The sequence below is a fragment of the Lemur catta genome, chromosome 9 (genome assembly GCF_020740605.2).
Source record: "Lemur catta isolate mLemCat1 chromosome 9, mLemCat1.pri, whole genome shotgun sequence".
Lineage (NCBI taxonomy): Eukaryota > Metazoa > Chordata > Mammalia > Primates > Lemuridae > Lemur > Lemur catta.
In genome coordinates this window covers 21589702-21606713 of record NC_059136.1, presented here as the reverse complement: position 1 = coordinate 21606713, position 17012 = coordinate 21589702, and the positions used below count along the sequence as shown (strand labels likewise).

General features: G+C 42.5%; 1 protein-coding gene across 1 annotated transcript in view; it reads right to left on the bottom strand.

Moving 5' to 3' along the window:
- Window positions 1-17012, bottom strand: part of GABRG3 (gamma-aminobutyric acid type A receptor subunit gamma3) — a 436430-nt gene that overhangs the window by 155035 nt on the left and 264383 nt on the right. The window contains exon 5 of the mRNA XM_045560469.1: window positions 16625-16707. Coding sequence (XP_045416425.1) covers window positions 16625-16707 — 83 coding nt within the window. The remainder of the gene's footprint in view (window positions 1-16624; window positions 16708-17012) is intronic.

Below are 17012 nucleotides of genomic sequence, written 5' to 3'. Positions count from 1 at the left end.
TTTACACAGGGGCATCAGGAAGGCTTCTTGGATATGGTGACCTCCAAGGCAACACCTGGAGAGAGTGATTGGAAACCATGTACATGTCTATGGGAAGAGGATTCTACCAGTGTGAAAGAAGAGCTGTTGCAGGGTTCTGAGGCACCTGTGCCCAGCATGTATGGGACACCGGTGGTTGAGCCCCTGCAAGAGCCAGTGCAGTGGCTGAGCAGGGAGGAGAAGCCTGGGAGCCAGGGTGGGGACTTGCCTTGCATTCTCGGTGAGATGGAAGGTATTGCAGGCACGCAGCTGACCAGTCTGGCTGCTCTGCTGAGAACAGGGTGTAGGTGCCCAGGTGGTGGTGAGAGGCAACTGCCAGGGTCTCCACAAAGACAGTGCCACTGGGCCAGGTAGAAGCTGCCTGACCCTGAGGGTGGCCATAGACTCTTGAAGGATGCAGTGACTGGGTGTGAGAAAGCGAGAGAAAAACATCAGGGACGATTCTAAGGTCTACAGAGATGGCGTTGTCATTTGATGGGCAGGGAAATGAAGAGGAAGGAACACACATGGTTGGGAGGTTTGTTGATGCCACACCTGAAGTATCTAATGGACACCACTCATCAAGCTATCCACTTCCTGGCAGAGCCTCCTTGTCAGCAATGATAAAATGAAACAAGACAATACAGATAGCAACTATGTCCCGAGTGTGAGCGCTGGGGGCTCTCCTTGGCACATTACATATGGGATTTACTTATTCTATCCCCAAGATCCTGAGTTGGGTGTCACTGTCCCTGGGCCCCCTCTTGTGCCCTGTGCCTTGTACAACATCACCCCTGGTATCTGCATCAAATGTGGGGTGTGGAATACGCTGAGCTCCTTTGCTCAAGCTCAACTCCAGTGAGCAGGGTCAGGGACCAGCCTTGCCTGCGAGCTTGATGTGGGGCCCGTGGCCTTGGGCAGGGGCTCCCTGGGCTGCCTCCCTGGCCAGAGGCAGGTAGTGTGAGCACCTGTTTCACAGGTCAGTAAGAAATAACCTATGAACAGCAGGCAGGTGGCATAGAGCCTGGTCCAAACCACTCACCATCAACTTGCATTCTCATACTGGGAGTTCAATACCCCAATATTTTTATACTAGTTAGAAAACTATCAATCTTTTTGGTCCACCTTGGGTGTACATTTTATGGCATTTCCTGGGTCATTTATTAATAAATTCTTGTGTTCTATACCACTATAGGATGACTATAGTTAGCAACACTATACAGTTTCGAATAGCTAGGAGGGGGATATTGAATGTTCCCAACACAGAGAATAAATGCTTGAGTGAGGGATGTGCTAATTAGCCTAACCCGATCAGTACACATTGTATGTATTGCTACATCACTATGGACTCCATGAATATGTACGATTACTACTTGTCAGTTAAAAATTAAATTAAAAAAAAACCTTTTTAAAGCTTTAGCTAAATGGAAAAGAGAAATTGGTAAAAAATGCCCCAGCTCCCTTTGAAGTGTGCAAGGAATAGATATGTCTTCCCTGGGCCCACCCTCTTCCTCTCACTCTGTCTTGATTTACAAGGTGAAGAATGACAGCGAGATAGAGATTAGATGGCTGAACTCTGCCGGAGTCCCTACATGCCACGCAGTCTTAAAAGGACCTGAGATTAAAAACAAACAAACAAACAAACAAACAAACAAAAAAATACTCACAAGGACAAATACTTGGCTTGTCTAGACCTCTGTGTTTGGCTACAAAAGGATGACCAGTGGACACCCAATCTCCTGTGGAAAACCTCTGCCTACCCAGGCCATGCAGCCTGTCTGTCCTCATCTCAGACCCACCCCAGGCCAATGCCAGGTGGCCACCGTGTCTGGGGCTCCCTGCCCTCCCCCAACATGGCCCTGGGGCCTTCCTCACTGGCTGGGACTCCCTCTCCTGACCTGTTGTCTGCAGCCTGTCCTCCAGCTCTGCCCTTCGTGGTGTTAGCATGCTTAGCTGACACAGGCCGCCTGCAGGCTCCCTAGACATAAGGTAGAGGGGGTGTCTACTCTTACTGGGTAATCAGTTGGGGACTGCTCTCCTAGGCTGACCCTGTGTGTCCTGTCTGCAATTGCACTGCAAACTCCCTGAAGGCAGGAGCATGTCTTATGTATCTCTGCATCAACTTATATTGAATGTGTCTATTTTTATTTATTGATATATTATCCATTTTCAAAAGAAATAAAAAACAAGCAATTGCAGATTGTTGAGTGGATTTTGAACTTTTACTCCAATAGTTCCTCCCAGTGTTGCGTAACAAAAAGAACACCGGATGAGAAGGCAGAAGACGTGGTTTCCCATTTCAGACCTCCCACAGGCCAGCTGTGGGGCCCTGGGAAGCACATGCCACCTCTCTGGGTCTTCGTTTCCCCATGAATGGAATGAAAATCTCTGATTAGATGATCTGTAAGACACCTTCAAGCTGGAAACTTTTAAATGCCTGTGATATATATGGAGAGAGATCCTGAAGCCTAAGATGATGGCTGAGCAAGTGAGTAGGAAAGGAAAACATGTAACAAGAGGGGCAATGTCTCTAAGTAGAGTTTGCATGCATGCAAAGGGGAAGATGGCAACCTCAACCCTTAGTCCTTTGGCTACTGTTTAAAAGTTGCAAAATATAAGTATTGATCGTTTTTTTTTAATTATTGTCACTGAAAGAATAAAAAATAGGCAGTAAAGGATGCAGTCAGGTGTGAACAAAAGGATAAATGGGGCCCTGCAACTTTATAGAGAGCACGAAAGAAAACGTTTCTGGGAAAGACCGTCCAGCCCAACTGCTCCCCCAGCATGCATGTCTCCATGAAATCACAAACTCTAGAGGTGTCTCACTTGGCTTCTGCAATAACCTGATAAACTGTGATTGTGGAAAACTTCTCCCAGGGCTGTGGAAGCAGGCAGGATTCCGTCATCCTAGCCAAGCAACAAAGAAATACCCTTTGGAGAGTCTGCAAGGCGAAGGCAGACCAGATGCCTGGTGAGCACATTTTAACGCTGGAAGGTTTCAAAGACACAGTCGACCGTGACAGTTTTGCACTGTCCTGCTCAGAGTGGAACTGAGCACACCATACTGCATGATTTTGTGGTTTCCTGTGCTTGAGTAAAATAAATTCTCTCCAGATTTTAACCCTGGTAGAAGTGTCTGGAGAAATGGAGAAATGGCCTAGCCTAATCCCTGTCCCAGGGCAGAGTGACAGCAGATACTGTTTCCTTCCCTTTGTTCTCTGGCTGTTGGGAAGGTCAAGCTTCATGTTCAAGCCCAACTAATTATAACAACCCAGAAGGTAGAATATTTGATATGCCCTCCTCTAAGAGCTCCTACTTCATTTTAAATTTGATTATATATGTAAAATGTGTATATTTACATATAAGAATTTGTCATTCTTAACCTATCTCATCATTCTCTAATTATACACACTTCAAATGCTCGAGCCCTTTCAGCAACTCCCTCTCCCTCACCTCCCCACCCCATGGCTCACTGGTCCTTGCCAACTGGCACACACATCCCCTTCACTCTGCTACAACCACCATCGGACACTGACTATTCCTCTGGTCTGCCTGGCTCTGCTCCCTCCCTCTCTGTTCTTCCGGTATTCTGCTACACAACAGACACATCTGTGATCCTGTCACTCCTTAATTCAAATGCTCTCCATGTTTTCCCTTCAGCAAAAAGGCTTCAGCCACCCTGCCTGACTGTCCATCCTGGTTCTCTCTCCCTTTTTCACAGCACACTGTGGACGAGTCCCTGGGCTTGTCCATCGTTTTCCTTCCTCCAAAAACTCCTGCCACTGTTCCAGCGTGTTCAATCCTAACTTTAATAACTTAAAATGAGCTCTTCCCTGACTTCCTATGACAGGAGTAATCTCATCTCCTTCAGAACGTCAGTGGAAATTTTACTTCCCTTATCACTGTTTGCAGGATTATGTATTACTATCAGTCTATTATCTGCACGCAATAGTCGGGGAGAGGCAAAGTGCAGCAGTTAAAAGCCTGAGGTCTGGAGCTTGTTTTAGGACCATGACTGCACTCTCACGGCTCATGTGACCTCGATCAAATTACCTATGCAGCCTGGGCCTCAGCCTCCCTACTAGAAAAAACCAGAGAATAATAGTACCTATAATATTGGCTTGTTTCAACAGCTAATTAGTTCATTGATACATCAATAGAATACTTAAAATAGTATCTCTCACCTAGTAAGTGTTCAATAAATAGTCACTACTGTTCTTAGCTCTCAGTTAGGTATGTGACTCTCGTGACCTTGGTTGGCCCTTGAAGGCAGAGACCAAGTACATTGGATCCTTCATGGCCCCAGCATTCAGATTCTTACTGCTTCCAACAGCTTACGGAGCATATGACATCTATTTAATTCTGCAATCTTTGGTTTTAATGACATCTGTCTTTGAAAATTCCTGACTCCTAAACATTAACTGTAACTGAAGTAGCATGTGAAGGGGCTTCTGGTGTCAGCTCCAGCGTGAGAAGAGCTTGAAAGTTATCACACCCATCCTTACAATGAGGAAAAGCTACAATAACTGGAAACGAATGATTATTTCTTGGCCCCATCAGAGAACTGTGATTACAGGGCAAACCCCGACCCTGAAATCTGGAGAGGCAGGACAGAGAGACAGAGAGAGTTACAGGGGAGATCTCTTTTCCTGGAGTGGAAACTGCAGGAGTCAGAAACCGGTGGCAACACTGAAATAATAATTTTGATGAACTGTAGGCGGCGGAGTGTGAACTAGTGTGAGACTGAGGAGCTTCTGGGGGACAAGAACCTGAGAGGGTCCCCCAGTACTTTCATGGGCTTTACCTCCAGGAATCCTATAAGGTTCTCAAAGCGGAGATCTGAGAAAGACCCCTTATTTTCTCTGGCAGGGGTAGCTTAAGATCACTGTGAAATACATCCGGAGCATTTGCTATAACAGAGACCTACTCTGGCAGGGAAAAGATCTCCCCAGAGCCGTAGCCCTCCAAGGGAGTGGGGCACTGTCGGCAGGGATTATTAGGGCTTCCAGGAAACAGACTGGGGGCTCTGCAGCCAGGAAAGGGGTTAGGGATAAGAAAGGGGGAATCTATATCACTGGAGAAACACTTGTGAAGGTCGCATCCCAGAAGAACAGCTCCACTTAAAGATTAAGATGTGATTTTAAGATTATAAAGAACTTGCCACTGCCCACACCTAACCCAGCACGCCCACAGGGCTCCCGGATAATAAAGTGGATCAAAGCTGGAGGAGCTGCAGGAAGCAGACTCGCTCTGAGTAGGAGTACTGGAAAAGCCCAAAATCAGAAGAGGAGACAAACCCAAGGATGCAAAAGGGATTTTAAACCGTTGGCTCCTAACACTGCAGCAAACACCAAACTCAGCCCAACGCCGAGCCAGTTAGTACATTCTCTTCCTAAAGGCTATTTACCCCAGTACCTATTAAGCAATGCAACATGCCTGGCTTTCAAAAAAAATTATAAGGTGTGCCAGAAAGAAAAACATTAATTAATCAAACAAGCAAACAAAGAACAGTGCAAAGAGACAAAGCCATCACTAGAACCACATTCATCTATGCCACAGATGTTGGATGACCAGACAGGAAATTTTGCATAACTGTGATTCATATGTTAAGGTTCTAAAAGAAAAAGTAAATGACATGCAAGAACAGTTGGGTAGTGTAAGGAGAGAGCTGGAAACAGTAAGACAGGATTAAGAGGATATGATTTGAATCAAAAACACTGTAACAGAAATGAAGAATGTCTTTGGTGGGCCCATCAGTAGACCTGACACAGCCACAGAAAAAGTTAGTGAGCTTAAAGATAGATCAATTCAAACTCCTCAAACAAATGAAAAGAAAAAGAAAAAGAAGAAATTAAAAAAAAAAAACCTCCAAGAATCATGGGGCAATTATAAAAGGTATAACCTACACATGACTGAAATACCGAAAGGAGGAGAAAGAAGTAGAAGAAATATCTGAAGTAGCAAAATAATGGCTAAGAACTTTCCAAAATTAATAATGGACACAAAACTACAAAAAAGGAAGTCCAGAGAACACCAGGATTAAAATAAACACTCAAATACAAAATAAAATTTAAAACTTCACTTAGAGATATCATATTCAAACTGCAGAAAACCAAAGACAAACAGCCAATTTTCAAAAAAAGCTGGCAGATGGAGCACGTAAATGTTAACATTTGAGAAATAAGGACAATAATTACCATCAGAAACCACACAAGCAAGAAGCCAGTGATGGAAATATTTAAAGTGTTGAAGGAAAGAATTATACACCAGCCTAGAATTCAATATCCAGACAAATTGTCCTTCAAATATGAAGGTTAAATAAAGAGTTTCTCATACAAATAAAAACTAAGGGAATCTGTCAAGAGCTGACCTGCCTGGCCCTGCAAGAAATGTTAAAGGAAGTTAATCAGGCAGGAAAAAGAATGGTATGTCAGAAACTGAGGTCTACATGAAGGAGGAATTATTAGACAAAGAACAAAGAGGAAATAAGATATTTTGTTTTGTAATTGTTGTAAGGGATAATATTGCAAAGTAATAATAGTAACAATAAGATTATAATATATGGACAAGTGAAATAAAGGACATCAATGTCCCAAGAAACAAGATAAAAGAATTGGGAATTCTTTGTTTAGGTTCCTGTACCTCATATGAAGCAATGTCATATTACTCGCAAGCAGACTTTGCTTTGTTAAAAATTTAAAGTGTGAACTTTAAAGCCACTACTAATATTTTTATAAGTATAATTGATATGCTTAGAAAGAAGTTAAAATGGAATCATGTAAAATGCTTAATTAAAACCAGACAAGGCAAAAAAAAAGGGAAAGAGGAAACAAAAAATTGCAACCAACAGAAAATAGTTATAAATATCGTAGATATTAATCCAGCTATATCAATAATCACTTTACATGTGAATGTTCTAAATGCATCAAGTAAAAGACAGAGATTGTCAAAGTAGACAAAAGAAAAATAAGCCCTAACTATATGTTGTCTATAAGAAACTCACTTTAAACATAAAGAATCAGGAGTTTAAAATTAAAGGGATGGAGAAATATATATATCATGCTAACACTAATCAAAGGTAAGTTAGAATAGCTACATTAATTTCAGACAAAGTCGACAGCAGAACAAGGAAGCTTATCAGGGGTAGACAGTGACATCATATAATGAAAGAGGTGTTAATTCTCCAAGAAGACAAAACAATTCTAAACGTGTCTCTAACAAGAGAACATAAAAATACATGAGGCAAGACTGAAAGAACTGAAAGGAGAAATGTTAGCGACTTTAACACCCCTCTCAGTAAATATGGAAATTTACTCAGCTATTAAATGGCAGAGACAAGATTCAATTCAAAATTAAAAATAATGGTTTATCAATTGACAGTTTTCCAATTACTTAACAAGCCTACAATCAAAAAAAAAAAAAGCACACCAATTTGTGGCTTGAAATTTCTTAATAAATGTTGGTAGAATCTGATACAATGCTCAAATAACTTTATTATAAAAATATGTTTACAAATGTTCATATACTTAATTTACCTACATTGAGGCACCATTTCAGATTCTCACTTTTGTACAATATTAACTTTTCATGACAATGAGAATTCTTCAGTGAAACTTCCTTAGAAAGACTGGTCAATGGAATGAATTTTGTTAGATACACACTAAGTAGAAAAACATATTTGTATTGACCTTCACAGTCTGCATCATGTCTAATAGAATAAAAACAAGCCACCACCTCACCCTACTAAGATGATCAAGGAAATCCCTCATCTAAACCAGGCCTGGAAGTTGGCCCAGTGTCGTCATCCCACATGTGCTACTATGCAAGGATGTGTGTTATATCAGAACAGGCTTAACATGTTCAGAAAAGTCATGGCACTTCTCACACCCCAGTACCCTCAGGACAGACCACAGTATTCGTGGGAGGACGACCTAAGGTCCTCACACTCTCTAGTTTCTCTGGAAATACCCCACTCCACATGGGCTGTGTGTCAGAACATTTATAGAAACTGGAAACAAGGTGCTCCCTTTCTCAACAACTATTTTCCTTTTATCCAAGCTCAAAGGCTGTGCGGCATCCTCAAAGCCACAGTCTCTGCTTAGCTGGCAGGGTTCCCACACAAGGGATGAAAATGTATAAAGTCATCTTATTTTTTCTAGGTCTTGGTCATCCAAAGAAAAACAATGTTTCCAAAAATATAGAATGCTGTCCACTTGGCACAGTTAAACATTACCCAAGTCTTCTGTTCATGCTCCTATTAAAACCAAAACCAAACCAAAACAAAACTAGATTGTTTTGTTCCCAGATAATGACCATTAGTCAAGAATGCACTTCAATTATGTCTTATTTTTTGTTTTGTTTCCTTTTCTTTGAGATGTGACTTTAGAATGTGTTGATGCATGATGTTCTGAATAGGTAACAGCATATGTTCCCATTAATGAGCTAACCACACACTTAGTCAAATTGCATTTCCCAAAATGAAACATTATACGAGTTGCATCATCTTAGCTATTAACACGAGTGATTTACCTGACAGCCACCTAAACAGAATAAATATCTATTAAGCACCTACTGTGAACGAGGCACAGAAGACATGCTCCCTCACCTCCAAAAATCAACAAGGGCAAACTTTTTTGAAAATATTGACAGAGTGTACAAAAAGAACACTTTACAATCAAAATGCATCGATAGCCTTTCTTCCGAATTATATTATGGCCTCAATGGCCCAGCAGGGGAAACTATTTGCTTTACAGATTTCTTATTTCTATCATTTTCATGCTGTTCCATCAACAACAAAGCACAGGTCTGCCTGAGACATTGGGCTCATCACTGAAACACCCAGGTCAGGCCACAGGGACCTCCCTGCCCTGTGACCTCCTCACCCTGATTAAACAGGAACATCAGCTGCCAAGCAGAAGAGGGCACTGGCAGTTTCTCTGAAATAAGGGAAGCTGAGCTCTCTGTCCACCTTCCTTCCTCCTTTTGCCCATCTATGAATGGTCAGAAAAGCCAGGGTCACCGAGCTATGAGCAATACAGTCTTGGAGCAGCGGAGAAGGGCAGGAGAGCTTAACAGAGAAAACAGACAAGTTTTAGGGTAGACATGTAGAGTCCTGGAAATATTTTCGGCAGAAATTCTGTGTTCACAGGTAACTCACTCCATTCTTGCTGAGTGCACCACCATGGCAGTGTTGAAGTCACCCTGCAACCGTCCCTGTACTTTAACCCCTGAGCAGAGCAGGGAACAAGTGAAGCTTCTCAAGACCGGACCACAGGGCAGAAACAAGTTTGGCAAGAGCGGTGCCCTGTGTGCAGGGCTCACCTGGTTCAGGCAGAACCATCTAAATCAGGGCCAGGAGGCAGGGCACGGAGGAGAGAAGCTCCAAGAAATACTAGTATAATTTAATACATTTTTTGCCAATGGTGCCTACAATGCTCTGATGAACGTGCCAGCTTCTCCCCCGAAAGATGCACCCTTTCCTTAGGAATCCCCTGAGAATTTGCAGACCTTTGTATTTCCAAGTTTCTTTTCAGTCTGGAAGGTTTGGAGGAACGGAAGCAGGAGCACTGTCCTGTCCTGCAGGCAGGTCCAACCTTTTCACTCCTTCATCAAGAAGGCAGTGGCCAGAGTACGGATAGAGATGACAGAGCATGTATTTCTACAATGCCCTGGAAGGGTGATTGGCTAATACCCACCCCGGATAAAGGCTGGTGTTGTGGAGAGAGCCCTGGCCTTGGAGAACAAGAGCTGAGTTCACAGTGTCATTCTACCACACCCTGGCTATGTAACCTCGCACCAGTGTTTGCATTTTTCGCTAAGATGCAGTTTTCACATCTGTAAAAGGCTGGTGGGAGATGGGAATGGGAGTCAGAATGTGCTACCTTGAAGATTACAGAAGAGGGACTATCATTGCTCTCTGGCCACTGCCTCGCTGGGCCTGGGTCAGCCCAGAGGGAGAGCAGGACATAGCCTTGGGACCTCTGTAACGGGCCTCTGCAGGATCCAGACATGCTGGCACTAAGAGTCACTAACTGGCATTTACTCCTCTTCCAAATTAATTACCTTGGGAGAAAAGAGCATTGTCTTTTAAAACTCTGAAAACCAGGCAACATTCTCAGACATCTCTGACAGCACTGTAACAGCGGTGACATTTTCCTAATAATTTGTCTGACTCCAATACGGTTACAGCCAACACAGTTGTCAGAGACAAAGAGTACCATATATTTTACAATTTTCATCCTAAATAGTTTACTGGGGCAGCGCCACGCTGCAGCAGAGTCCATCTCATATCCTGTGGCCCGAGTATCTTTTTGGCTCCAAGTGTGCTCTCCCAACGGTAACAGTGATTATGGTGGTGACAATAATTGACAGCCCCTGAGCAGTGCAATGTGCTGATCAGGAGCACAGACTCAGTAGCCACTCTGCCCGGTTCAAGGCCCAGTGTTGCCCTTGCTCCCGGGTGGTGCAGGCAGACGACCCCATCCCTGCAGGCTCCCGGCTCACGTGGACTGACAACTTTGTAAGCACCCAGAGCACTGCCTGGCATGTGCCATGTGCACCCGCATAAGTGTTAGGGGAGCTGAGGAGTCCAGATTCCAGCACTAAGCCCCTGAGTAGGTCCCATGCAGCCAGGGGCCCACCCAGGGTTTCCCTGACACTCAGCTTGGTTCAAACTATATCTTCAAAGTTTTTAAATCTTTATGTTAGTGAATACATGCATTACAACAACAAAAACACACGAGGAGGCCAGACATCAATTATTTTTAACCCCCCAATAATGTTTATTATCAAGACTTTGGATAGGGACAAAAAAACAAAACAAAAAAAATAGAAAGGCAAATAACACCTTTTTCATAAAAATCTAAGCTACCATCAAATGTCTCCGCCTCATCACAGTAGTTAAATTATTTCTGGAAAACCAAACATAAAAATAGAACAAAACAAAAATCCTGAATTAGACAGTAGTACTCAAGAGGGCTGTTGACCTAGGGAACTACGCAGTGGTTTAAAGAGCCTTTCAGGCTTCTGAAGTCTTTCTATTCATTTCTCAGCACAGTGTTTGTGCCACCTTGCCCTCCTTTCCCTCCCAAACACATCCCTAAACAAAAGCTTGCACCGAGTCTCTGTTCTTAAAAATAGTTTTCAAAAAGCAAACACTGCACTGAAGTATGTAACAGAGCTATGAAAGATGTAGGAGAGGACTCTCTTCTTGCTCAAAGTGGTCTTTGCATGATTTCTTTTGTATAGTCCTCTAGGGTCTGACTGCCCCATGAGACAGCACTTTTCGGATTATTTTATATGAAAAATAGAAAAGGTCTGTCTACTATAAACCAAAGAGGCAATGACCTTGGGATCAGAATAGCAGATGTTGCTGCTGAAGCTTTGGTTCCATCTTTATGGATTTCAATTTTTGTTTTATGCAAGATGTAAAAAACATGACAGTTTTCTGACCCTGTTATTTTTGCAAAATTTGCCTTTGATGGAGCAAACATCTCAGTAACACCAGGAACTCTCAGGGGCTCCTTCCAGCCATTTGTGCTGTGGAGAGGAGAGAGTGGATCATCTCCCTGGTTGTGTCTTTAACCCACACAGAGGCAGGTGTTTGCAAGCAGCCCGTACACAGACGTATGCACAGAGTTGTATGGGTTACTCAGAACGGTGAAGTGAGCCCAGTATGAAAGGCGGATGGCCTAGTGGAGAAGTTGGCTGTTTTTCCTTCCCGAGAAGACCATGCCTGTGTTGAGTGTGTCCACAGCTGTGCACTCCCCTGGGGAAGGCAAAGGCAACAGAGAAACTGTGCAAATATCCCTCACACCTGCTCCTGCCCATCTAGCCACGATGCTCTCATGGACATCTACACTCTTTGCTAACTCAAGTAGAAACCAACAATAGGTGTGGCAGGAGTCCATTCCATCACTTTGTAACTTGCTGCCATTCTCACCTTGCAGATGGGGGAGGGAGGTTTAGAGAGGTGAAAAAAGTTCCCTGATGCAAGAGGAGGGAGTCGGCTGCTGGGTGATAAAATCTGACAGATGCTGAAAGGTCATCCCCTCCAGTTCACTTCTCCAACCCTCCTGCCCAGCACCTCCTTCCTCCCTCCATCCTCTGGGCGATGTTTGAGAAAGGGTCATGACACCCCAGGGGTTCACCATCACAGGGCACACAGGGCCACCTTACTGAGAAGAGCACAACCTTCAGAGTCAGAAGTCCTTGTTCCAGTTGGCCTTTCTTAGCTATACCACGATCAAGTTCTTAACCTCTCCGAACAAATTACTTCACCTAAAGCTGGAATAAAAATCACCCATCTTTAAGACTGGCAGAGGGAGCCAGAGAAGTCTTATGCAGTAGTGATCTGCCATTGTAATGAGTTTCCACCAAAGGAGGATGTCAGTTACTGGAAAAAGATAGGAAGCCCTGGTCCTTTCTGCTGCAGACTCTGTTGTTGTCATCTTGGAAGGAACGCGTAGCCAGCCTTACCATCCACACCAGGCAGCCTCTCACCCCACAAAGCATGCAAGTCTACAGGAAATGGGAAGGCAGGGAGTGGGGAGAAGGGGAGAAGATGCAGGGCCAGCGCCTTAAGGAGTGTGGGACAGGCAAAGAGAGAAGATGGCAAAGGTCCGTCTCATCCACAGTACGCATTGGGGTACAGTGTGACCCCAATGGGAAACTTGGTCCCAGGGCACTATCTCTATTCCTATTCACTGGTCCAGACTGCTGGACTCCACCATGTCCCCAGACATGCCAGGGAGCTCCCTCTAGCTGCTTCCAATTATGTGGATTCAAGCAGATGCTTGAGAATTCTGGACCTTGGCGACCACCTGTCTGGTAGCTGGGACCCTGGGAACTTCCTTGCCCTTGGAAGTGGGCGTCCCTTCAGAAGTCTCACACCGAGCATCTGCTTCAGAGGACACAGGGCCACTGCTGGCACCTCACAGCATCTGCTGTTCAGTGATCAGTCTGGCTGGCCGTCCTGCCTCGAGGGGACAAAACTGACCACAAAACACACATGGAGCCTGCCTGGAGGCACTGAGTCCTAACTTGAGCGTGGTCCTCCTGTGATGCCTTGAGAATTTTTCTCCATGTCCACATTCCACGCAGACCCTGTGGCCTTGTTTGAAGACCTCTGGGGGTGTCTGAGACTGTGCTTTCTAACAACACAGTGGCCAGTGGCGTGAGCTGTGATTAGGCTACTGAGCAACTGAAATGTGGCCACTCCAAACTGAAGTGTGCCACTAGTATAAAATGCCTACTACTTAGTATGAAAATATCTCAGACTATTTTATTAGAATATCTCATTGATATATTTTTCATGTTGATTTCATATTAAAATGAAAATATTTTGCATTGATTGTGTCAAATAAAATGTAGTGGTAAAATTAGTTTCGACTGTCTCTTTTTACTTTTAAAAAGCACAACTCCTAGAAAATAGAAGATTACATCGGTGGCTTGCATTGTATTTCTATTAGAAAGATCTAAGAGATATCATACAAAAAGAACAAAAAGTGTTAATCTGAAAATGAAGACTTTTGGAAGTGAAGAGACCATGATGCTACTCGGAGAATAAGTCCAAGAAAAAAGGAACAAATATTGTATGATTCCACATATATGAGGTATCTAGAATCGTCACCTTTCTAGAAGAAATAGAATAAGGTTACCAAGGGATGGGGAGAGGAGAGAATGAGGAGTTATTGTTTAATGAGGATAGAGTTTCTGTTTGGGATGATGAAAAATTCTGGAAATAGACAATGGTGATGGTTGTACAACATTGTGAATATACTTAATACTACTGAATTGTAATCTTAAATTGGTTAAGATGGCAAATTTTACATTACAGATTTTTGTCACAATTTAAAATGTATACTAAAAACTAAACAGAAGTAAACAATCTAATTATAAATGAGTGAAAGACATAAATAGTCATTTCACCAAAGATGATACACAGATGGAAAATAAGCATGAAAAGATGTTCAACATCATTATCCATTAGTAAATGTAAATTAAAACCTCAGTGAGCTATCACAACACACCTATCAGAATTGCTAAAATAAAAAACAGTGATAACATCAAAAGTTGACAAGGATGTGGAAAAACTGGATATATTGTCAGTGAGAGTGTAAATGACCCAGTCACAGTAGAAAATAGTTTGGAAGTTTCATTTAAAACTAACAATATACTTAACATATGACATGGTGATTGCACACATGGACATTTATCTCAGAGAACTGAACAGCTGTGTTGACACAAAAACCTGTCCGTGAATGTTCATGGAAGCATTATTCTTCATAGCCCCGTACTGGAAACATCCCTCATGTGCTTCAATAGATGAGTGGTTAAGCAAACGGTAGGTACATCCTTAAAACGGAATGCTACTCAGCAACAAAAACAAATTACTGACACATACAACAACTTGGATAGCCTGCCACAGAGTTTGAGCTGAGTGAACAATGCCAATCTTGAAAGGTTACATATGTACATATGATCCCAATTATATAACTTTCTTGAAATAAGCAGAAAGTGAAAACTAAGTTGGAGTTGTTAAGTGTCTTTCATTATTAAAAGAAATGAAAGAAGACCTAAACAAATGGAAAGGCATCCTGTGCTCTTGAACTGAAATACTTAACATTATTAAAATGATAATACTTCCCAAATCAATCTGTAGATTCAGTGTAATACATATCAAAAACCCAGTTGGCCTTTTTTCTTCAGAAATTGATTAGGTGAGCCTATAATTTATAAGGACAATTTAAAAATCTGGAATAGTCAAAACAATGCTTGAAAAAGAAGAACAAATTTAGAGGGCTCATACTTCTGATTTCAAAACTTACTGCTAAGCCACAACAATCAAGGCAATGTGGTATGGTGGTACCATAAAGAGACCCACAGATCAATGGAATAGAATTGAGAGTCCTGAAACAAACTCATACATTCATAGTCGATTCACGGTAAATTCATGGTTGCCAAAATACTTCATTGGAAAAACAGCCTTTTCAATGAATGGCACTGAGACGACTGGATATACAATACGCAAAAGAATGAATTCAGACCCCTATCTCACACCATATGCAAAATGTAAGGGCCAAACTGTAAACAATAAATGTAATGTGCTCAAATCATCCCAAAACCATTCCCCCGACCATCCCCCATCTGTGGAAAAATTGTCTCCATGAAACGGTCCCTGGTGACAAAAAGTTTAGGGAGCGCTGGATCTATCAGCCAGGTTCCCAGGACTTGGAATGCTCTTGCATGACTAGTGATTGTTGTAGGCAGCATAATAACACGAGATGTTCACACCCTAAAACCCAGAACCTGTTAACACTCACATGTCAGAAGGGACTTTGCAGCTGCAATTAAGTTACGGCTTTTAGATGGGGAGCATGTGGGTGGGCCCAGTCTAATCATATGGGTTTTTAAAAGCAGAGGAACTTTCCTGTCTGTGGTCTGAGAGATTTAAGGACAAAAGAAGGGTCAGAGAGATGTGCTGCGCTGGCTTTGAAGGTGGAGGAAGGGATCCCAAGCCAAGGCTTGTGGGTGGCTTGGAGGAGCTTGAAAAAAAGTAAGGAAATGGATTCTCCCCTGGGGCCTCTGGGAAGGAACACTGCCTTGCCCACACCTTTACTTTAGCGCTTTCAGATTTCTGATCTACTGAAATGTAAGATACTAAGTTTGTACTGTTTTAAGCCACTAAGTTTGTCACAATTCGTTCAGTAGTAATAGGAAATGAGTATTGCCACTAATGGTATCTGCGGCTGAATGCTCATTATGATTCAAGTCCTGTAGGTGCACTAAGTATACAATTACTGCCCAGTTCTGGACACCGAAAATTTTTGTTTGAGGGTCTATATCAAAATCACTTTTAATTTTGTCATGTTCCATACGTGATTTTAAAGAAAGCCAGTAAAGTTAATTAAATTCTTACAAGTGAAACATAAGTACTTCTGATTAATTCATTTAAAATGAACCATCATAAATTCATTTAATAGCAATATTTCCATATTGACTTTCACTTAAAAACTTCATAAATAAGCAAATAAATTTGATATGTTATTTCCTTTTATATGTACTCTTGTTCTTAGCAGTAGATGTGGTCTTTAAGAATTTGTAAATGATTACTTATTAGCTATAATACCAATCGTAAGTACAATATTGGAAGTTAAAATACTATAAAAAATTACATCATCCTACAGTGGTTCAATGAGATAAATATATAAATATATAATTTTTTAAAAAAATTATATCTTTCTATTTAGAAGACAATGTTAAATCTAAAAATATTGTGTAGGAATTTTGTATAGTCCCAGATAGTATGCATAGCTCATTAGCATAAGGGTCTCTGGGAAGTCCACTGTTCATCAATTTCTGAATCCTTTAGTATAATATTATTATGAATGGTTAAGTTGCTCACAGCTTGATCAAAGTCACCTATTTTGTAACATGGGTTCTATGTAACAAGATCTAGAGTGGAAACACCCAAGTGGCCCATACCAATACCGTTATCAGTTTTCTCTGCTTGTACAGTGACACTGTCATCAAACACCGGACTGTGTGCCAGAAGGCTAACATCCCTTACACAGCATTCACACCCCGAGACGGTGCTGGTACTCACAGCTGGAGAATATCAGCGGGCAGGAGTGCTCATCCATGGGGAAGTTGTGCAGCTGCAGCTGGCACTCTGCATTGATGGTGAGCCTGCGGAAGAGCCATGCATCACTCTTGAGGTCAGCAACAACACAGCACCATCCCCGGGCAAGGCCGGTGGGGGACAGTTAAGCTCCCACAGTGCAGGGAGCAGGAGGGCAGCGCCCATCACTCAGGGTCCAGCACATGCAACTCACTCTTGGCAATGACACTGTTCCTTTGGTGAGACCGTTTGGTTGCTTTCCTATTGTGTTATTTTGTTTTGCTTTTAACTATCAGTAGCAGAGGGAATTCCAGTTAGTAAAATTCCAACTGTGTTTAGAAATACAAGCCAAGTCCGAAAGGAGACAAAACCA